The sequence below is a fragment of the Microcaecilia unicolor genome, chromosome 9, assembly GCF_901765095.1.
Source record: "Microcaecilia unicolor chromosome 9, aMicUni1.1, whole genome shotgun sequence".
Taxonomy (NCBI): Eukaryota; Metazoa; Chordata; class Amphibia; order Gymnophiona; family Siphonopidae; genus Microcaecilia; species Microcaecilia unicolor.
The window spans coordinates 227,287,482-227,310,874 of NC_044039.1; the positions used below are offsets into that span (position 1 = coordinate 227,287,482).

General features: G+C 42.3%; 1 protein-coding gene and 1 non-coding gene across 6 annotated transcripts in view; one reads left to right on the top strand and one right to left on the bottom strand.

Annotated features, from left to right (window-relative positions):
- Nucleotides 1–17,669, top strand: part of ENTPD5 (ectonucleoside triphosphate diphosphohydrolase 5 (inactive)) — a 223,831-nt gene extending 206,162 nt beyond the window's left edge. For all 5 annotated transcript variants that reach the window (XM_030213808.1, XM_030213810.1, XM_030213807.1 and 2 more), the window contains 2 exons: nucleotides 2,998–3,113; nucleotides 17,538–17,669. In XM_030213808.1, the coding sequence (XP_030069668.1) occupies nucleotides 2,998–3,113; nucleotides 17,538–17,624 (203 nt within the window). In that variant the 3' untranslated portion in view covers nucleotides 17,625–17,669. The remainder of the gene's footprint in view (nucleotides 1–2,997; nucleotides 3,114–17,537) is intronic.
- Nucleotides 17,670–21,515: 3,846 nt separating this feature from the next.
- LOC115478265 lies at nucleotides 21,516–21,673 on the bottom strand. Its single transcript, XR_003943482.1, has one exon. It is a non-coding gene; the product is annotated as a small nucleolar RNA SNORA62/SNORA6 family (small nucleolar RNA).
- Between the last annotated feature and the right edge of the window lie 1,720 nt (nucleotides 21,674–23,393).

Sequence of the window (23,393 nt, forward strand, 5' to 3'; positions counted from 1 at the left end):
CCACTTGCACAGCCCTCACATATGTCCCTGTGCCTCTTGTCCCCTCACACATCTGTCGCCCAGCCCTTTCTTCTCTCTCTTACCCCCTACTTTATTTTCCAATACCCCCTTTCATTTACTCTCTAGTTACTCTATTTCCTTTTAGCATCACAGATTATTATTATTATTAGCATTTGTATAGCGCTACCAGACACGCAGCGCTGAACACCTGATACAAAGAGACAGTCCATCCCTTTCCTCTCTCTTGCCCCTTTTCTAATGCCTCAATGTCCTTCAGTTTCACCCCATTTTTCCATCTCACCTCACCTTTTAATGCTTGTCTCAAATACCTCACTTTGTCTAACATACTCTTACATGTACTCCTACCCAGTGGCTTTGCCCTCACTGTGGCACAGTCCTGAGTTCCTGCTTAATCTCTGAACCCCCACTCCTACCATCCCTTAGTCCTCATTTAGTCACAGTCCCCAGACTTCCACCTAGTCCCCTTAACCTCAAGTCCTTGTTCTCCCTTACTTTCACCTAATTTTAAACCTGAAAGTCATTTTTCTTGGAGGAGGAGGAGCACTGTCCAACCCTGGTTTCTCCTTGTATAGCAGTACCATTTCATCAGGCTGATACCTTCTCACTCGTGCACCCTAGGCTCACCTCATCTCTTTCAACCACCATGCTCTCCACATCTGTGTGCATCCTCTTTCTCTTTCAAGTTTCAGGTTTATTAAGTGCTTGCTATAGCGCTCATCAAAGAATTTACCTGAGTGGTTTATAATTCTAAATAAGGACATAGAAGAGACATACAGTAGTGGAGAAAGGAATTAGGAGGGGTAGATGAAAGGCACTACAGTGTAATGATAGGAAAGATAAGAGATTACCCTCATGAGAGGCAAAGAGTCTCATAATGTCACTTTGAAAAGAATGTGGCTAGCGCTTGAGCTGATGGGAGAAAGGTGGAGGAATCGGCAGGAGTGGAATGTGTAGTAAGGGTTTTGAGAATGAAGTACAGGGTAGAGGTGTTTGGAGCCCTAATTATCTGCTGTGTGTAGTATTTCTTCTTAACCTCCAAAATTGAAGATTTATACAAGCACATGATCCTTATAGGCGGTAAGGGAAGCAGGGGTACACTATCATCTCCAAAAATATTCAGTATGATTGAGTTGGCATTCAGGAGTTTTAGTTCTGGGGTGTTGTAGATCGGGCATGTGAGATAGGAGAGGCCACTTTATCAAAGATTTTCCTAAGGGTGGTATCCCATTACAAAGCTGATTCAGCTTAAAAAAAAAGTCTGAAAAAGATGTTGTAGCGTAGTTCTAAGTTGGATTCAAGAGATACCGGTGTCAGCTTACTAAGATCTTGGTGCATGTGTGCATCTCAGTTGGAAGCTTAAGAGGCACATGGATATTGGTACAAGAAAAGGAGATCAAGTGGTGATCAGTCTATGACAGGGTGCACAGAAAAGGAAGTCAGGCGAATAGTAGACTGGAAAGGTAAGACAGAATCGAGGGTATGCCCTGCAGCATGTGTGGACATCAATAAGTTGGTTCAGGCTCAAGTCTGAGGTAAGACAAGGTCGGAAGTGTATGGTGCAGTGGGTCTTCCAGGTGAATATTAAAACACCCTCTCCACTCAGTGATTAGAGTTGGTAGAAAAAGGAAGTGAACAGGGGTTTCCTCCTCTGCAGCCAGCAATGGCAGTTATTTTTACCACAGGGGAAGGAGCAGGACCACATATTTCCAGCCCAGGCTTGGTTGCAGCAGTGATTACAGAGGAAGCACAGGCAGGTTCAGGATGCTGTGGTGCTGAATGCCAGTTTGGGGTCAGGGAGGGGGGTGCTAAAACAGACTAGCAACATTTCCAGCTTGGGCTGGTGGTAACAGTGATCACTGAGGGTGGGGAGAAGCTGAATTAGGGGGCAATTAGAGGAATTGTCTCCAAACCACAGGCACTTGACATTTCCAGTCATTCCCAAGACATTTTACTGAATATTGACCCAATACAAATCAAGCACTGATATGTGTAAGTGCTGGTGAACATAGAGCATAAAGTTGCTCTCTGCTTATTGTCTGTTCCCACTCACCAGAAAATACACTTGTACTCCTGCACTTCTTTATATACTTTTACCAAAGGAAACCTTGCATGGTACAACTTTTTATATACTTTTATTTTTGAACTTTTATGAAATACAAAGTAACCAATTGGACAATTTCTCCATTATAAATACTAGATTGCTAAATGATGTTACAGTTGTTCTTTTACCCCCATCCCACCCTCTTCCCAAACTTAACCACTACCCTCTAGTATCTCAGCTACGTTAACAACACAGAAGGGCCGGGACCAGAAGACCATTGTACATAAGGGTCCCAGATGCGATGATATGGTAGTAAGTTTCCAGTACGTAAGGCTGTTAGTTAAGACAGTAAGTTGATATAGTCCATCTTGTGCAAGACCTATCACAGGCCTGGTAGAGTTAGTTATTTCCAAGCAGCAGCCAGCGTCAATTTGCTGGCAACAAACACATGAGCAACCAACTGATGAGTGGGGGATTTCACTTGCATGGTACAACTTTGATGTCCTTTTTCTAACTTAGGCATCCTAGGCAAAATGGTGCTTTATATGGACTCTCCCTTATACATGTTTACAAACACCTTGAAAACATCTTGCTGGTTGCAAAGTCTTTGTTGTGTCTGGCCCGTTAAGCCATGATGATCCATGTGACCTGTAACTTTTTCAGAATAGCTGCTACCATTGGAATACTTTATGATTCACATATATTTTCTGATAATATCTTGCTTTACTCATTCTTTTCTCAGCCAAAAGCTAGTCAATAAATTTGTCAACTTAGTCCAAAAAGTTATCACCTTATATGTTTTGTTTTTACTTATTAATCTTCTGCTAATTCCAATTTGCCATATTAACAAAATAAGGCTAAGATTAAGCACTTCTGTGTAGTAGAGCAAAAGAAATAGCTGGTTAAACCTCTAACACATTTTTCTTTGCTCTCAGTTTGTGATCACATGGAAGGCTTTACATCCAGTAGCCCATTCCTCTGCATGGACCTCAGTTACATCACTGCCTTACTAAAGGAAGGCTTCGGCTTCAAGATAAACACCCCTTTACAGGTCAGCCATATATATCACAGCTCTGTTGATAATGAGCTAATCCTAAGATAAGGTGGTAGAAAAAAGGAAATTGATACTGGCTTATTGAATACTCAAGGGGAATTTACAAGCTGGGGAATTTACAAGCACTGCTCTCCCCCATCCCTCTGATAAGTGTCTTCTTTTTTACACTCACTTGTTCGTTCAGTACAATTTCTGTCTCTAAGCATGGGTAGGTTGACAGGTGCCACTCTGTACTTCTCACATTTGATGCTAAGTTTTGATACAAGAAATGAGCACAGACAGCTGTATTTATTTCTTTTACAGAATAGGTATTAAAAAATGTTAAAGCCTACAAAGAGTTTTATAATATGGGAGCAATTTTCAAATACCCTGCATTGGAATAAGCTCTTATCCATGGGTTTTTCGTGCCATTAACACAGAACACAGAACACATTAATGACACCTATTCTGTATTCTATGGAGTTTCTTTCTGTCTGTTTAAATTTTTATTGTGAATCACCTTGATTTGCTTTGTGATTAAAGATGATTTTATCAAATGTCATTAAGAATAATAAACCATAACACAGTAAATGACAGCAGATAAAGACTCACACAGTCCATCCAGTCCTAACAAGAAAAAGCTGCACCTGCTTAAACGCTGGTTGGCAATTTGCTATCTTGCCAACCACATATTGGTAATTTTATTTATTTAGATTTATTAACTGACTTTATGAAGAGATTCACTCAAGGTAGTGTACAGCTGGTACAGTTAAACATAAAATTTACAATTTTTTTTAACAGCATAACAATAGTAAAATGACCAAATATAAATACAATAAATGAGATGAAAACAGCAAATTGAAACCTAATAATAGGACTACCATGAAATACTATCAAAAATATATACATTTAACAGCACTGCATTGTGTAGGAGGAGTAGCCTACTGGTTCATGCAGTGGCCTGAGAACTAGGGGAACTGGGTTTGATTTCCACTGCTGCTCCTTGTGACTCTGAACAAGCCACTTTCATTGCCCCAAGTACAAAATAAGTGTCTTTATATAAAATGTAAACCGCTTTGACTGTAACCACAGAAAGGTGGTATATTAAATCCCATTTCCCTTTCAAATAACATAGATATAATACAGTGTCTGTATATTACCAATGAAACGCCTAATAATTATGCATTAGATCATTCAAATAACATAGATATAATACGGTGGAGGAGTGGCCTAGTGGTTAGGGTGGTGGACTTTGGTCCTGGGGAACTGAGGAACTGAGTTGGATTCCCACTTCAGGCACAGGCAGCTCCTTGTGACTCTGGGCAAGTCACTTAACACTCCATTGCCCCATGTAAGCCACATTGAGCCTGCCATGAGTGGGAAAGCGCGGGGTACAAATGTAACAAAAAAATAATAATAATACCAATGAAACCAAGTTTATTAGGGGCTTATGTCAGAGCTTCAAAGGTGATCAGCATCCAAGAGCATTAGCATCAAGGTTACGACGAGCTATTCCAATCATTCGCTCCCATGCTCCTTCCATATGTTAAGAGTGAGGAGGACTGAAGCTCCAGGTGCACTTCTGGTCATATAAGTATCGTTCAATGGCAGAATAGTCTAATTTGGTGAATGCGATGTTCAGTTCTCTACAAGCACCTACAAAGTTGGTTCCACAGTTGGTACAGATCTGCTTAACTGGACCTCTGATGGAGAAGAATCTTCGCAAGGCATCAGTAAAGCTTGAAGTGTCCATTGACTCAATAACTTCAATGTGAACTGCTCAAATGCTCATACATGGGAAAAATCACAGCCCAAAGTTTACTACTGAATGCTCCATCTCTTGTGCATCATATCACAACTGACCAGGGTCCAAAGATATCTAGACCCACATAGGTGAATGGTGGTTCAGTACTGACCCGGTCTGCTGGCAAATCTGCCATTCTTTGTTCTTGTTGCTTGCCCCGTAGTCTATGACACTTGACACACTGATGTATTACAGAGACGATGCTATGTTTTGCTCCCACAATCCATAATCCTGCAGCTCTGATGTCTCCCTCTGTGAAATGTCATCCTTGATATTTAACTTCTCATGATAGTAATGCCCAAGCAAGGTTGCTATGTGGTGCCAACCTGGGACAATCAGAGGATTCTTGTCACCTCTCTCTAGTTCTGCTTGGGTAAGGCGGCCTCCTACTCTCAGCAGGCCTTCCTTGTCAATTAAGGGGTTCAACTTTAGAAGTGGGCTACTCTTTGGAAGGCTCATACCTCTACTGATGCATTTGAATTCTTCCACATACACCTCTTGTTGGATGTAATGTAGGATGGTACATTCTGCTCAGACAATCTCATTTACTGAGTGAGGCTTTCTACAGATGTGCCAGTGATGACAAATGCTGGGTCTTTCATCAGCTGACTGATGAGATGAAGATGCAATATGAATAAGGTGTGCTATTGCTCTTCTGAGTGTTACCCGAGAAACAATGTGCTCCCAAGTTGCTTTCAGGTACAATGTTAGGAGCAAGAACAGTCATCTCTGGATGGATCTCTGCGTCAGTCATGATAAGTTCAAAGGAGTTCTCTGTCACTAGAGGTGTGTTGTCAGGTTTTAGAAGAAAGTCTGGTCCTGACAAGCACGTAGCTTCCATTAGCCGACATGCTGACACAGCTCTGGTGGCACATTCAGCTGGATTTTGGTCAGTTGGCACGTAATGCCACTATTCTGGTCATGTTGACTTTCATATATGTTCAACTCTGCTGCTGACGTACATGCAAAATCTCCTGGTTTGATTGTAATTGTAGCCCAGAACAACTTTACTATCGGTGTAAAAATTGCCTGTGTCTATTTCAACGTCCATTTCATTTAGTATCATTCCTTCTATCTCTATTACTAGCACTGCTGCACCCAGTTGTAAGCATGGAATGGTATGATTGGGTTGTGGTGCTAACTTGGCTTTTCCAAAGATAAATCCCACATGAGCTAGTTCATCTGTGTCTGTAGTTTTCAAGTAGGCCACTGCTGCTATGGTCTTTTCAGAAGCATCTGAGAAGATGCAAATCTCTTTGTGATGGGCAGTACTGAGTGCTGCAGGGATGTAAGTGTGTGGATGCGCAGTTCAAGAGTCTTTAGAGAATCTTTCCATTTCTCCCATTCTTGTATTACTGGTGGTAATGGAACATCCCACTCATCAGTACTTTGAGAATGTTCTCTCATTAGGGATCTTCCTTGAATGGTGACTGGCGCCACAGACTCCAGTGGGTCATACAGACAGTTGACTGTGGACAAGACACCTCTACGTGTATATGATGTCTCTTGGGTGGAGACTTGAAAGGTTAAAATGTCTCTTTTTAGATCCCAGTGCAATCAAAGGCTTCTCTGAAGCAGAGGGGTGTCTACTCTTAGACCTAGATCTTTTAAATCTTTCGCATGATCCTCTGAAGGAAATGGTCTCATTACTTCTGGACTGTTGGAGGCGATTTTATAACATCTCAGATTAGCCTCTGCCAGCATTGCTTGTGTTCTCTTTAGCAAGCCAATGGCCTCTTCTGCAGTAGGTAAGGATTTCAAACCATCATCAATGTAAAAGTCTCTTTCAACAAAGCGTCTGGCATCTGTGCCTTATTCTCTCTCACCTTCCCGGGCTCCTAAGCTTTCCTCCTAAGCTAGAAAGTTGCTACTGCAGGTGATGGACTGTTACCAAACATGTGAACTCTCATTATGTATTCTACAACTTCCTGGTTGAAGTCATTGTCACGGTACCACAGGAATCTCAAGTAGTTTCTGTAGTCTAAGAGTACAACAAAGTAATAGTACAAAAAACAGAAGAAACCAGTCTTCACAAGGAAATCAACAAGAAACAAAACAGCAAAGATGACCAACAAAAGCAAAAAACAAAAAACATAAAAATAAAATATATATATATATAAAACGTCAAAATTTAAAATTAATCATAAGATATGTATTTAAAAGATGAATCCATCAAAATCAAAAAATTACATAAAAAAGGCGACACTTTGGCTAATAAAGTTGATTCTTCATTTTTACATCCAAACTGTAGCAGGGAGAAAGGGACTCGACACAGCTGTGTTTCGGCCGTACTGGCCTGCATCAGGAGTCTTCTCTGCCGTCTGTTGATTATTAATTCTATCCAAATATAAAAAGAATATGTGTGTCTTACCAATAAACTGAAGCTATAGTGCTCAATTGTACTGGAAACAAAGTGGTTGAGCAGAGATCAGAGCAGGATCCGCTCAACCACTTTGTTTCCAGTATAATTGAGCACTATAGCTTCAGTTTATTGGTAAGACACACATATTCTTTTTATATTTGGATAGAATTAATAATCAACAGACGGCAGAGAAGATTCCTGATGCAGGCCAGTACGGCCGAAACACAGCTGTGTCGAGTCCCTTTCTCCCTGCTACAGTTTGGCTAATAAAGTTGATTCTTCATTTTTACATCCAAAGTGTCGCCTTGTTTAAGTAATTTTTTGATTTTGATGGATTCTTCTTTTAAATACATATCTTATGATTAATTTTAAATTTTGACGTTTTTTATATATATATATATATATTTTATTTTTATGTTTTTTTGCTTTTGTTGGTCATCTTTGCTGTTTTGTTTCTTCTTCTTCTTCAACAAAGTAATAGAACATTTGCTGGATATCTGCTCTTAATAGTGATAGGGCTCTTTCTGAAGCGAATCAAGAAGCCTAATAGATTGTTAATCATGTCAGTCCCAGAAAGCAGCACATTGTTGAGTGAGATTCCTTGAAATTGAGCACTGGAATCAAACACAATTTTGATCTGGCCTGGTTTTTGTGGGTGATACACCACAAAGGTAGATAAGTACTAACATTCTTTGTTATCTTTTAATGGTGGAGCTGGCTCAGCATGGCCATTATCCAGCATGTTCTGCATGAATGTTGTAAAGTTCTGTATTTTTCTATTGTTTCCTCCTCAGAGTGTTTTGCAATGAAGTGAGATGAGAGAGAGCTTGCTCTCTGTTGGTTAGTCGTGTTGAGTGTCCTGAATGGCAGCAGAGTCACCCAGCTGTTGGACTCATCCTTGTAGAATTCCTTATCCGTAATTCTCAAGAACTCTGTCTTGTACTGAAAAAGTTGGTTTGTCATCATCCTTGGTTAATTGGAACACAGACTTCCCCAGATGTTCTCCTAACTCTGGTAGAGAGGTGTCCTGACAAATGGTTAAGCTGGGGGTCTGGTTCTTCCCAACTGTAAACCGTCTTCATGTACAGATGTTTGACAGGCTTGAACAAGATGGTACACCCATTTTTCAGGATGAACGTTTTGTAGTCATCTACACTTGGTCTCCTCAGTCTGTTAAGACAGACGTCACCTATCACCCATCCCAGGGGCAAGTCAGTAGGCATATGGGGTGTCAGGTGGACCTGCACATGACTCATGAACTGTGATCAAGGTTGGTGCATCTCTTCCCAACAAGAGTAAGATCTTGGCATTTGGGTCCAAAGGCTGCAGATACTCTGCTATAGGTTGGAGATGACGATGGTGTTGCGCAGCCTCTGGTATGAGAATTTCTTCTCTGTTATCAGGTATCTGATTACGTGCAATAAGAGTTGGTAGATGGGTCTTGTTGCTACCATCCATTGCTTCTATCATGTATCCACTAGCTCTTCTCCCTGTTCTTTTTCTCATCCCTGAACAGGTGCTAGGGATAGTGAGCTCCTTGGATGTCAAATAGGTCAAAGAACTCTGTCCTTGCCAGGGACTGTGGTTACTCTGCTCATCTATGATGAAATACAACTTTACTGCCTTTTCTGGTTGCTCTTTTGGTTATACACCTTATCTACCTATATCTTGGTGCATGACCGTCCACCGTGGCTGCCTCCTTACACTTGTGTATGGTTTGGAGTAGCGTTCAGTGGTGACTTTGCGCTTCCTCCTTCTCTCCGCCATGGCTGGACACTGAGGCTGGGGTTCCTGTAGAAGTAGGCTTACTCTTGTCAGGGTGTAAGGTGCTGACATGCTGGTCACTATTGCACTCTGTACACTTAATGGCTGCGTTACAGTCTTTAGCCATGTGCTTGGATGAAGAGCAACATGTATAGCAGATTCTGTACTTTTTCAACAGATCTTTATGTTCTCAAGAGTTTCTCCCTAAACTTTGTCTGGTTCTTACTTAATAAATGAGATATCGCAGAACAGAGGAATGGAGATAGCTCTCCAAAAGGATTGGTGGGGCGCAAACCTTGATTTGGGGAAATTACCGAAGAGCTCAGCTGGGGGACTGCCTGAGACACTAAGTGCTACAAAGCAGAATAAACAGGACCAGGCAAAGAACATGTTGGAGCATGAAGCTCAGGAGTCACAAAGACGCAGATGCCGGCTGGCGGAGAGCTAACGGAGATTAGAGTAATTCCAATGGATGGTGGGAGCATATATCAAATGTGGTTCTGCTGCGACAGTAGATAATTCCTAGGGTAGAGCACCATAGGAGCAGGAGCAGGAGAGCTCCAGAATATCATCTACCCCGAAAGAAAGACTGAGCTGGGTAAGCTAGTAGGTTGCTAAAAGGGGTGAAATGACTTTGGACATGAGAAATTCAGCTCAATAAGAAGGGCGGGAGGTGCCCCAAAGGAGAATTGAAAGTAATACTGCTTAAGTTGCAATTTTGGTTAAATCATATTAACTGTTTAAAAATTCTGATTTATACTATAGGGGGAATGTCTGAAGGTCGTATGAATATGCACAGCTTTGAAACTAAGGGGGGGGAGGAAGAGAAGGTGGGGTTTAAAGGTTAATAAAGGGGATACTGCGTGTAAAGGATTAAGGTTACTGGTTAAAAGGGATAAATAAGGGGGGTGTCAAACGTGGCTAGTTCTACAGGAACAAGAAGAAGGGGGATTAAAGGGGGGGAGGGGAGGGGATATGGGAAGGTATAGGGAATAAGATCTCTTTGACAGAAACCTGTAAGAACGGGGGAAAGAGAGAAGAAATCATATCTACTGCTGATAAGGTGAACTACATACACAAAAAAGGGAAAAGAAGGGGGAGGCCATGGGCTGGGGTGGCTCCCCCCGGGAAACAAAGAATATCTGTGGCAGATCAGGCTGTATCACATCCCATGAGATGGTCAAAATAGTTACCTGGAATGTTGGGGGTATAGGCCTGTGAAACGTTCAAAAATACTAAAATACTAAAATATCTACAAAGGATTCGGGCAGATGTGGTCTTCTTGCAGGAGACGCATCTGACTGAGGCTGAACATGCTAAGTTGCAAAAATGGTGGGTGGGGGAATGTGTGGCCACACCAGCAAAGGGGAAGAAGGGAGGAGTGGCCATTTTGATTTGAAAGGGAGTGGCGGTGCAGATAGGGAATGTTGTTACAGACCCCGAGGGAAGATACGTCTTTTGTACAGCTGTATTGGAGAAGCAAAAGGTGTTATTAGGAAGCATATATGCTCCAAACCAGATCGAGGCCAAATTTTATAAGAAACTTTTAGGCCTCCTAACAAGGGAAGATTCTGTCCCCCTGGTTGTGGGAGGGGACTTTAACATGGCATGGGACCCCCAGTTGGATAGGTCTCGAGTTACTCCCACACCATCACTATGGGCATCAAGAGGGCTTCCGAACTTTTGCTCCCTGTTGGGCCTTTTGGACGTTTGGCGAGTCTTACATCCTCAGGAGTGTGACTATACTCATTTGTCGAGAGCCCATAACTCGCAATCGAGGATAGACTACCTGCTGATGTCACGCACACTGATGGGTGAGGTGCAAGAGGCTCAGATAGGCCCATATGGAATTTCAGATCATGCTGAAGTTTGGGCGACATGGAGCCCCTTGGGGATGGGAGCTAAGTCACGGCAATGGACGTTCCCTAGTTATCTTGCTAATTCTGGGGGTTTCCAGGAGTGTTTGCAGGCTAGCTGGGCCGAGTATAAAAATTTCAATGAACACTCAACCTCTGATGTCATATTGTTCTAGGAGGCAGCCAAAGCAGTTATGCGTGGGGAAATAATCAGCTAGGTAAGTCATTTTAAAAGGGCAAGGGACAATGAGATTTTGAGATTAGAACATCAAATCAGAGTCCTGCGGAAGAAGTTTGCGGAAAGCCCGAACGCAAAGCTGAGGACAGAACTTCTGAGTACTCAGGTAGCCCTAAACACACTCATCCATGAGAGATAGGTGAAATCACAGGCATACTATAGGTTTTAGTTATACAAACATGGGAGTAAGTGGGGGGGAGATGCTGGCTCGGTTAATTGTGCGGAAGCAAGCTTCTCGTATGGTAGTATCATTGAAGGACCGAGCTGGTAAGCTGTGGCACTCGGACTTAGAAATCCGAGAAATTTTCAAGGCTTTTTATCAAAAGCTATATGCAGGAAAGAAAGGAGATGATCTTCCGAGTAATCTTTATTTAGATGGGCTGGACCTTCCAGCTCTGTCGGATAAAGAACAGGCAAGACTAAATGCCCCAATAGACCCAGATGAAGTCCAGTAGACCCAGATGAAGTCCAGTGGGCAATTGGTGATAGTCAGAGAGGGAAAGCACCAGGGCTGGATGGATTCCGGGTGGAATTTTATAAATTAATGGGGGACGCTATAGTGCCAACATTGGTCGAAGTGTTTAAGGGATGGGTGGAGAAAAGGGCGCTTCCTAGTCAGCTAAATGTGGCCCAAATTATTTTGCTTCCCAAAGCAAAATGAGACGCTACATTACCAGAGTCGTATCGTCCCATATCGCTGCTGAATTGCGAGGTGAAGATCTTTGCAAAGATATTGGCTAACCGCATGAGCCGGGTACTGCCAAGAATAATACACGAAGTGCAGGTGGGGTTTGTTAAAGGGTGGTTGACTTAAAAAAACCTAAGAAGAATTTTAACAGCACTCGAGCAGATAGGCATGGAGGCTGAACCGGCTTTGATGGTGAGCTTTGACGTGGAGAAAGCCTTCGACCGAGTTGATTGGGATTTTTTGTTTTCCATAATGAAAGCTTATGGATTCGAAGGTTGGTTTTTCGGGGCGGTTGAGACGCTCTATTCATCCCCGAAAGCGAGAATAAGGGTTAATGACTGCAGCTCAGAGGATTTTGATATAGGGAGGGGGACGAGGCAGGGCTGCCCGCTGTCGCCTTTATTATTTGCACTGTACTTGGACCCATTGATTAGAGATATTTACTCAAATCCAGCTATACACGGGGTAACATTTGGAAAGAGTAAATTTAAACTGGCTGCCTTTGCAGACGATCTACTAGTTCTGCTTACGAAACCAGAAGAAACGCTTTTAGCCTTACTTGGAAGTATTTAAAGAATTTGGGGATTACTCGGGTTTTCGGTTATTATTATTATTTATTGCATTTGTATCCCACATTATCCCACCTTTTTGCAGGCTCAATGTTGCTTACATAATATGTAAACATTGTCATTACAGGATAGCAGATACATTTAATATTGTGTAGAAATTAAGTGAGGGAAGAAAGAAGGAAGGAAGGAAGGGAGTGGGGTTAGGGTAATTATAGGAGGGGGGCTTTCTTAACTGAGTGGGTTTGTGAAAGGGACTAGTGTGGCTATCGGTTCTCATTGTAGGCCTTGTTGAAGAGATAAATCTTCAGAGATTTGTGGAAAACAGTTGTTTCGTTGATTGTTCTCAGGTCTGTAGGCAATGCATTCCATAATTGCGTGCTTATATAGGAGAAGGTGGTGGCGTGCATCTGCTTGTATTTTAGTCCTTTACAGCTGGGGAAGTGTAGGTTGAGAAATTTGCGGGATGATCTTGTGGCGTTTCTTGGAGGTAGGTCCACAAGGTTTATCATGTAGATTGGGGCGTCCGCGTGAATGATTTTGTGTACAATCGTGCAGATCTTGAACGCAATGCGTTCCCTAAGTGGAAGCCAGTAGAGCTTCTCTCTTAAGGGTTTTTGCGCTTTCATATTTAGATTTTCCAAATATGAGTCTGGTGGCAGTGTTCTGGGCAACTTGGAGAAATCTGAAGCTATGGCAATTGGATATGGTGTTCGTGTGAACTGGCCAGGGTGGTTCCCGCTGTGGTGGGCAACGGGCTCGTTTAGATACCTGGGTGTTTTGCTGACCCCGGGGGTGTCTGACTTGTACACTCTCAACATTGGATTGTTGCTATCCCAGACTCGGCAGCAATTGAAGAGCTGGAGTGCCCTGCAGCTGCCGTTGATAGGAAGGTTGTGCCTTATACACATGGTGATTTTACCAAGGTGGTTATATGTCATGCAAACTCTACCGTTATATCTGTTGACTAAAGACCTTAGAGCTTTTTATAGGATGGTTATGCGTTTCTGTTGGGCAAATAAGAAAGCAAAAGTGAAATACCAATGGCTCATGGGCGGGTGGCATCAAGGCGGGCTTGGCCTACCCAATTTGAAATTATATAATGTGGCTTGTATGTTAAGGCACGTCAGGGATTGGTTATTCGTTTCGAATTATTATACGCCATTAGAAGCGGAGGGGGCATTTTTTGCTCCTTACAAAATGCAGGCTCTTTTGGAGATAGATAAGATGCAGATCCCGGAGAAATATAGGAATAGCTTGTTGTTGAAGCCGCTGAGGGATGCCTGGCAGTACCTGGGGAATTGTCTGAAAGTGGGCACAGGGGTAACTGAACTCCTGCCTATACGGGGAAATCCAATGTTTCAGGCAGGTATGGAAAACCCGGCTTTTCGTCAATGGGAAGAGAGAGGATTGAGTTGTTTGGGGGATGTTGTAGGCGCAGGTGGTACGATCAAGACACTGGAACAATTGTTAGGCCCTGACAACATTTGGTAGGGGGAACACATTTGCTCACTGCCAACTAAAGCACTTTATACAATCACTAGATAGGGACAGGATTGGTCACAGGGCATATCTCACTCAAGCTCAGGTCGCAAAATTTGGAGGGGGGGGGGTGCAGACATCTCTGTGTCAAAGGTGTAAACAAGCTGACAACACTTTTTACCACGCCTTCTGGAGCTGCAGGAACATTCGTGGATTTTGGGGAAGAATAGCTAACCTTTTGTCACGTTTGATGAAGCGGGAGATAGGGGGGAACCCAGTTCAAATGCTCCTGGATGTGCCGGAGTCCTTTAGGGGGACCTCAAGGGAGGACACCTTGTCGTTTCAAAAATGTTGTTTACTAGCAAGAAAATGTATCTTGCAGTACTGGATGGGAGACCTGACGCCCAAATACTGGCACTGGCGGAACCTGGTGCACCAATTGATGATGTGGGAGGCGAAAGAAGCTAAACGCTCAGCTAAGCGGAAAATTTTATTCCTAAAAGTTTGGAGAGCATATATAGCTACCTTGTCACCTAGAGGGAGGAGCCTGGTACTTAATGTGTTGGAGTAAAGAGATGTGATAAGAACGTGGGCATCTGTCTGACTTGAGCAGGGGTGGGGGGAGGGAGGAGAGGAAGGGAGAGAAAGGGTTAAGAGGAGGGGGGAGGAGAGGAAGGGAAGAGGTGAACGACATAATAGTCTTTGGAACCTCCAATAATACTACTTTCTCAGAGTTAACGGAGAGTAGAGGGGAAATTAAGCATCTGGAGCCAAATTGCCAAGTGTAAAAGGGGGGGGGGGGGTGAAAAGGGAAAACTCGGAAACAGGAAAAGATTTGTAACACAGCAAAGTTATGTTAATGGATGTTATTGATCTAAGAAACAGTGTATTGAAGTACTTTATATAAATGAGATATCGCAACACAACAACCTTATAAGAACATAAGACTAGCCATACTGGGTCAGACCAATGCTCCATTTAGCTCAGTATCCTGCTTCCAGCAGTGGCACGATATGAATGAGGTGAGGAGGAATGACAAGTAAATGCTGATTAGATGAGAACAGAGAACAATTTGGTACAGAATTTATTACAACTACCAGCCCCCAATATTGCAACTTTTGAAGGGGTCTATAAGAGTCTGTGTATTATTTCGCTCATAGAGTGAGTGAGTGCTGCTGTTAACAATGGCTGGCTTACTTTAGTCCAAAAGGTTTCCTAATGTGGCTCAGGAAGACCCTCTGCCAAACTCACTCAAGCACAACACAGATATAACCCCCCCCCCCCCCCCCCACACACACACACACACGTCTTCATCTTCTTGTATATATACAAAACTCAGTCAATTCAGGAGCCATACCAAACAGTCGATCAACCGCCCGCGTGCAGTGCAAGCAGTGCTTTAACCGCATCCATTGATACTTATGCCTTTTTTTCAGTTTATATTCCCACTCAAGAGCTCAAAGGTTTAAATTTACCCTTCCCAAAAAGGCCAATACACAAACCAAATAGCCCTAGCCTGCCACTCAGGGCAGCTGAACACTTCCTCTCATATCTTTAGCTCAGGATTGAACCAGAGAGAAATAACCTTTGTGCCAGGACAGTTTCAAATAATCAAGAGGATGAAAGAGAGAGTTCAATCAACAAATAAATACTCTCTCAAACTGACAGCTTGCTGTACTTTAAATACTTATCAAGATCTACCCATGGAGTACAATTTATCTGGAAGGGAAAAAGCCTCAGAATCCTTCCTCTACACCTTATTAGGTGGCAGGATTTACTAGCGTCTATTGTCTTCACAGGTATAAAAAAAACCCTCCCAAAATCAATTGTTACAACTCCAGTAGCCTTCAGTTCTTAAGGGAGGGGAAATGGGACTTGATATATCGCCTGTCTGTGGTTTTTCCAACTACATTCAAAGCGGTTTACATAATATATACAAATACTTATTTGTACCTGGGGCAATGGAGAATTAAGTGACTTGCCCAGAGCTACAAGGCGCTGCAGTGGGAATCGAACCCAGTTCCCCAAGATTAAAGTGCACTGCACTAACCACTCTAAGGATTCCAAAATGAACATGACTTCATTAAGAGCAACATTTAGCTTTCAAATATAAAGTGCTCTTCTGCTTCCAAATTATCAATCACACCGACTCTAGCCAGAGTTTTGCCAGAAAGGCTGTTTCAAGGTGTACCAAATCATTCTAAAAATAAGTGAAAAAGTAAAAAATTTTACTCCAAGCCCTACTCTCTGAAAAAACATTCAGTACAAAGTGTTGTGCATTCACATTCCATAGAATCAATTATAAACTTCTTTTAACTTGATTAAAATGGAAAGTACTTGCCCGCGTTTTCACGCATTCATTTCTCCGTGTCCATAGATTCCCTAAACATGACTGTGGGACCACTTCCTTTTAACTTCAAAATAACATCACTTCTGGTTTGACGATACCAATGTTTGGCAGACTTAAAAGAATTTAATCCACCTGTTTTTTCAGTTTTTAAATTAAAAATCCAGAATTGTTCCTTTTGTAATAAGGTTTGAACGATTTATTTGATTTTCTGTCACTCGATCTATCACACACCTATAGCATTGAAAACGTGTGATTCATATACATACAAGGCTCTACTAACGGAGCTTCTCTCTTTGTCGTTTCAGACAACTTATGTTTAGTCAGACGATTTCTTAAAGGGCACGTGGTCTTCCCATCACAAACATGGGCAGATCATCAAATACACCATGTGATCAGATGTGCAAGTGGTATCATGTTTCAGAGCATATTTTTTTTGATTAGAAATTGGATGGACAAACCAAAGGCCCTGTTTAGTAAGGCGCTCTTGTGTTTTCAGTGTGCGCTAAACGCTAGAGATAGCCATAGGAATATATGGGTGTCTTTAGCGTTTAGCATACGGTAAAAATGCTAGCGCACCCAGCTTAGTAAACAGGACTTCAAGTCTCTGATTCCAAAGTAACTTCACAGATTTTACACCCCTGACATCTCAAATGTCTTCCCTTCACTGTTACAGTATGTCTTTGCTGATTGGTTCTCTCTCTATCTGACTCATTAGTTCTTTTAAATTTTGATTCCCACTGAACGCTAGTCTTAAATGTGCATTGATAAACGCTGGCAAATTAGAAATAATGTCCCAATGTCTTCTCAAAATATTTAATACCTTCTCAGTCCAAGGAATATGTTTCAAAACACCGATGACTGATTCTTAGTGCTCTGTCTCCTGGGTTTGTCAAATAAAAGATTTCATTTTGAAATTTCGCTATCTTGTATGCACTCTGGATTAATTTTTTAGGGTAATGCCTTCATGTTAAATGAGTCTGTAAAGCTTTATCTTGACTTTTAATTTCATTTATACAGTATCAGCAAATCCTCCTTAATCTCAGGATTGAGTAAATGAGAGGGCTTTTCTTTAAAGTGGTGGATGATCACTTTGAAAATGAAGAATTGTATTTCCATGAGTAACTTTTCTACTTATCTATAAAAATACCAAGTGTAAAGGACACCAACTTTTACCATGTTGCTTTTCACAGGGAAACAATGCAGGATGTGTACACAGATTTTTAAATGGAAATATTTTTGCAACTCCTCAAACTGTTTGAAAATTGCCCCCAGGTATGAGTATTGTCATAAAAATGTTTTTGTGGGTGTTTTCCCCCCTTTTTTTCTTCACAGCTAACAAAGAAAGTGAATAATGTGGAGACTAGCTGGAGCCTGGGTGCCACTTTCCTCATGTTGCAGTCCTTGAGGATTTCCAATTAAAAAAAATATATCCATCATTGCTGACCAACATTAGAAGGTTTTTCAAAGAAATGAAGAAAAAATGTTCCAAAGAGCACCTCTCTCTCTGTGAAGAAATAGGAAACCCAGTAAGCAGTACTGCTAGAGCATTAATAAATGAAAAAGTGGCCACTCCATCCTTTGAAAATTGTGATGTCAAATTAAAGACCCTGTGCGCTGGATATGGTACCCCTGTAAATATGAGGTGATATTTCAGGACAAGTCCAATGTATGCTTTGATCTTTTACATTTAGATGCCTTTATTAAGGGCCAGAAGAAGGTTTGAGGGTTTTGGAATCATTAAATGGAACTGGGCTCTTTTCTGGAAATGAAATCTCTTATTTTTCCTTGTTTATTTCCTTTATCTCCTTCTTTCTTTGTGGACTTTAGGATGATGGTGAAGTATATGATGCATGACTATTATATTTCTTTAATCATCCTTTTCTTGTTCCATATGGGATTGTATAAAATTTAAAACTTAATTTAAACATAAAGTGCCTTAAATGTTACAGTCTGAACAGTTTATTCTTAGATAGGAAGAATTATTCAGAAAACTATTGTCAGCACACACTAAGAGCTGAGGGGGTCTTTCACGAAGCACAACATGGGCTTAACACTCGCTAATCCAGAACTACCACCAGGCTACATCAGCAGCCTATCGGTAGTTGCAGCCCCCAGCGCACGCCACTTCCGGAACTACAAAAATAGTCTTATACCTGGTGGTAATCGGGCAGTGCCATGCGATGCCCAGTTACCACTGGTTTAGCGCTGAAGCCCTTTCCGCCACTTAAGTGCTCCCCCCCCCCCAAAAAAAAAATGGTCATGCGGCAAGTGGTTCACTTGCTACACAGCCATTAATAAAAAAAGAGCCTTTTACCTGCTGCAGTAAATGCTGGTGCAGGAAAGCACATGTATTTGGAGACATGTACAATAGCAACAGCCTTTTCTCTAAAAAGAGCAGCATCACTTGAGGTTGTCAGTTACATATGGAAGCAGCAGATTTTGCCAACAGCACTACATTTGCAAGTGGTGAATTTTCTAAACATGCATGTACAAGATGTGGCAATTAAGGAATCAAGCTTCAAAACACAAAGTTTTGGCATTTTTACTTAGTTTTCAAAACCCGAGAGAAAGCACAATACACACACACATACACACACTCTCTCTCTCTCTCTCTCTCTCCTACAGAGCCCAGGACCAAACAAGTTAAAACACAGAAACATAAGAATAGCCATACTGGGTCAGATCAAAGGTCCATGTAGCTCAGCATCTAATCCAGGTCACAAGTACCTGACAGGATCCCATAAAACAGCAAGATTCTATGCTACTAATGTCTATAGATAAGCAGTGCCTTTCCCCAGGATTACCTTAATAGCAGTTCATCTCCCCTCAGCCTTGTCTTCTCCAAGCTGAAGAACCCTAACTCTTTAGCCTTTCCTCATATGCGAATCATTCCACCCCCTTAATCATTTTGATCTCTGCTACTGAAATTGCACATAATCACGACATATTTCAGGTAGAATGTACAGAAATTAATTCACACATCTAAGTCAGGAACTTCTGCCAAATGTAAAGCTGCTTGTAAAACAGGAGCAGAACTGCATATCCAAGCCCTCCACATCCAGTGGGAACAGCAATTTTATAAAGCCGCAAGTGGGGAATAAAAGGTTTTCCTCTCCACCTGGGGCAGGGAAGCACCTTTCAAAATCACTGCTCTCTCTGCAAAAGGCCCTGATCAGTGCCTCCTGTGCCACCAAAATTCCCTCATGTCAGCCTCCTCTTTCCCTGATGATACCTCCGACAACAATCATCCCTCAATGGCATCTCCCTATGTGACCCCCCCCCCCCGATTGCAGGCCCCCCTTCTGATGATACTCACCTCTCCTGATGGCATCCCTCCTCATATATAACTCCCACCCCCAGGATTTACACCAATAAATAGCCCCTCTTGGCAAATCAAATAAATGGACTTGGGAAAATCCACTGCTTATTAATGGGATAAGCAGCATAAAATGTTTTATTTTTTGGGGATCTTGCCAGGTATTTGTGACCTGGATTGGCTACTGTTGGAAACAGGATACTGGGCTTGATGGACCTTCAGTCTGTCCCAGTATGGCACCACTTATGTACTTATAAGGACCACCACATCGTGCCTTCGACTGAGGCTTCTCCTCCCGCAGTGCCAATCCCACCCAATCTGCTGTTCACTAGTTTCATGGCATGGCCTCTTCTTATTGTGGTATTTGACAGATTAAACAACCATTCTCTATTTACCATTTCCAACCATGTCCCAGGGAGGTATGGGGGTTATAAATGTGAGGTGGGCATTGACAGAGATTGAGGCGGAGCAGAGGAAGGGTGGAAGGGCACTGGTGGTGAGTTTGTTATAGAAAAGGCATTTCGGACAATTTGTGGTATGCTTTGCGGAAATATGGGTTTGGGGAAGAATTTGTTCAAATAATAAAAAATCTTGTATAGTAGGCTACTGGCCCATGTGTTAGTTAATGGGAAGTTGTCTGAGCATTTTAAGTTAGGCAGGGGCCTGGCCAAGGTTGTCATCTATCTTCAGGGCTTTTTGTGTTATGTATTGAGCCACTGTGTGGTTGCTATGGGATGAGGGTAGTAAAGAGGTGGCTTATGGGAGATTAAGATCTGAATGGCTTTATTTGCAGATGATTTACTAAAGTAGTAGTAGTAAATCATCTGCAAATAAAGCCATTTCTAGAGCGCTACTAGGGTTACGCAGCGCTGTACAAATTAACAAATAAGGACTCAGAAAAGCTCAGAAAAGCTTACAATCTAAAGGACGAAATGTCAAGTTGGGCTAGTTTAGATTTCCTGAGAGGAGGTGTAGTGATTAGGTGCCGAAGGCGACATTGAAGAGGTGGGCTTAGAGCAATGATTTGAAGATGGGTAGGGAGGGGGCCCGGCGTATGGGCTCAGGGAGTTTGTTCCAAGTATGGGGTGAAGCAAGGCAGAAAGGGCGAAGCCTAGAGTTGGCGGTGGTGGAGAAGGGTACTGAAAGGAGGGATTTGTCAAGAGAGCCAGGAGAGGACAGAGCCCTAGAACCCAAAGGAGGACAGTGTGTCGAGAAGTAGGTTGTGATTGACAGTGTCAAAAGCGGCGGATAGGTCGAGGAGGATGAGGATTGAATAGTGACCTTTAGATTTGGCGAGGAACAGGTCATTGCAGACTTTAGATAGTGCTGTTTCTGTCGAGTGTAGGGGGCGAAAGCCGAATTGAAGCGGATCGAGGATGGCATGAGAGGAGAGGAAATCAATGCAGCGGCTGTGAATGGCACGTTCAAGAATCTTGGAAAGGAAGGAATATTATGATGCCATTACAATGTGGATAAATAGCTTCTTTCCAGTGCTGTCACACTCCTCTTTTACTAAAGTCCCTAAAAAGATGACTAGTGTTTCTAGGATACCACCAACTTCCCACTTATATATTTCTTCAAGTCCATCAACATCAGCACTATAGACTTGCTAATGTATACCAAAGTGCTAAACAGTGCAGCTCAGAGGAGTGAAAACAATCCTTGCAAAATTAGGACATGAAACTGGCCATGGGTACCATGTTGATCATGCACCAAGTAAGGACTACTTCCATGCCACCAACACCCAACAATCCTAAGACATTTACCAAATCAACATTCAAGCTCATCCCCTCTTTTTTGTCACAGATGTCTTGGCAAAGGCAAAAAATTGCAGGAAGAGCTCAAGTTTTGTGAAAGAGTTAACAACCTGATAGCTCTTTACAGAAATGCTAAAAAGCAGAGTTGACCCTGAAACAGGACAAACATGGAAATTATAAAAACTCTTATCATATTATTCATGCTCTCCACAACCAGATGTTACATGTATTCTCTGGAGCTGTAGCAAAAACTACCATCAAACTCCACTCACTGGACCACAGTGGCCCTTGTGGTGTTAGCGAAAATCCTGCCATGTTACTATAGCACACTTCCTACACTTAAGAATTCATTGGCTGGAGACCAGCCTCACCTTCAAGCTCTAACACTGTGCAGACCTCAAGTGCAAATCAATAATGCAGTGAACTCATCTCTAGCTAAAGAAATCACCACCAACTAAATTGCACCAAACTCCTACTGACAGCAATTACCTCTCACCATCATCTTATGTTAGTCATTGCCTTGTGTCTATGTTCAAAGCCAATTGAAGACAGCAGTCTATTATATGAGGTATAACTTTTTTTTTTTTTTTGTTACATTTGTACCACGCGCTTTCCCACTCATGGCAGGCTCAATGCGGCAGGCAATGGAGGGTTAAGTGACTTGCCCAGAGTCACAAGGAGCTGCCTGTGCCTGAAGTGGGAATCGAACTCAGTTCCTCAGGACCAAAGTCCACCACCCTAACCACTAGGCCACTCCTCCACTCAACTTGAATTGAATAGTCAACATTCATGCAGATCCACCACTTTTTCCCCCCCTTTGAGCTGTACACCTTTTTGTCCTGATGTAAAAATCCAGGTGAAAACAATCCCTGGTCATACACTGGGAAGTTCTCTTCCTTGGAGCTAGATTTGCCTTTGATTTCCTTGTAAATGTATTAGATTTAAGAATAATGTAATTGGGAGGGTTCAAAGAATATATACAATTTTTTATTTTTTTTTTTTTTGGGGGGGGGGGGGGGAGAGAACTTCCAAGACATGCTCTCCATCCCTAGGCAGTGGTTCTCAAACCCATCCTGGGGAAACCCCCAGCCAGTTGGGTTTTCAGATATCCACAATAAGAGAGTTTTGCATGCAATGATGAAGGTGCACCACTCTACTGCATGCAGATATCTCTCTTGAATATTCATTGTGGATATCCTGAAAACTTGACTGGCTGGGATGACTCCAGGACCACATTTGGGAATCAATGGGCTAAGCTGTAGCCTGGTGAAAGGCCTCATTCACAGCTGGCCAACAACCAGAGCACAGCCAGGCTCCCTCAGGTGGCCAGGTACAATGAACAATGTTACAACCCCATAATGTTGGTACACATACCTAGACCCGATCAGACACATCTGTTGATATATACAGCATTGTGAGTAACAGAAAAGGATGAATGGGGTTAAGCTTGTGAAGAGGCAGATTTGTGTTGGGTTAATCAAACTAGAAAGGAAAAGTGAATCAAGTAACTCTGCTTGTATCAGTCGGGATGTTGACTGGTCTGCACACAGGCAAGCTTTTTGGCTAAGAGAAGCAATGTTTGGGACTGTTTAAGTGCATTTATTGGACGAGCTGTTTGTAAAAAAGCAGAGGATTTAGTGGAAGTTTAAACCCAGTAAGTGCTAGCATTCCTCGATGACCACATTCCAAACAGCAATTGAGTCAAGTACCTTCCTATTGTTTTTCAAGTGCCTTTCCCTGAGCAAGAGCAACCCCACCCTCTGTGTCGACCTGTTAGTATAAGATACCCACCAGAGGAGTTGAGGGCTGGGGGCCATAAAGCTTCTCAAAAAAGTCCTTTAAGATGGCATTAATGGCGCCATCACTATGCGCTACACCTACCCTGGGGTCCCTCAGTGTGGCAATCTTACTAGGATCCGAACTTCTGTGGACCAATCTGGCCAAAAGCCAACCACTCTTATTTGTGTGTCTGTAAAGCTTATACTTGTAGTGTGCAAAAGATCTCTTAACATGCCTATGCAATAATTCACTCAAAGCCTGCTGGGTCTCTAATAATTGCTTTTTAACCTGTAAAGAATGATATTCCCCATATTGTTTACAAAGAGATGTCACCCG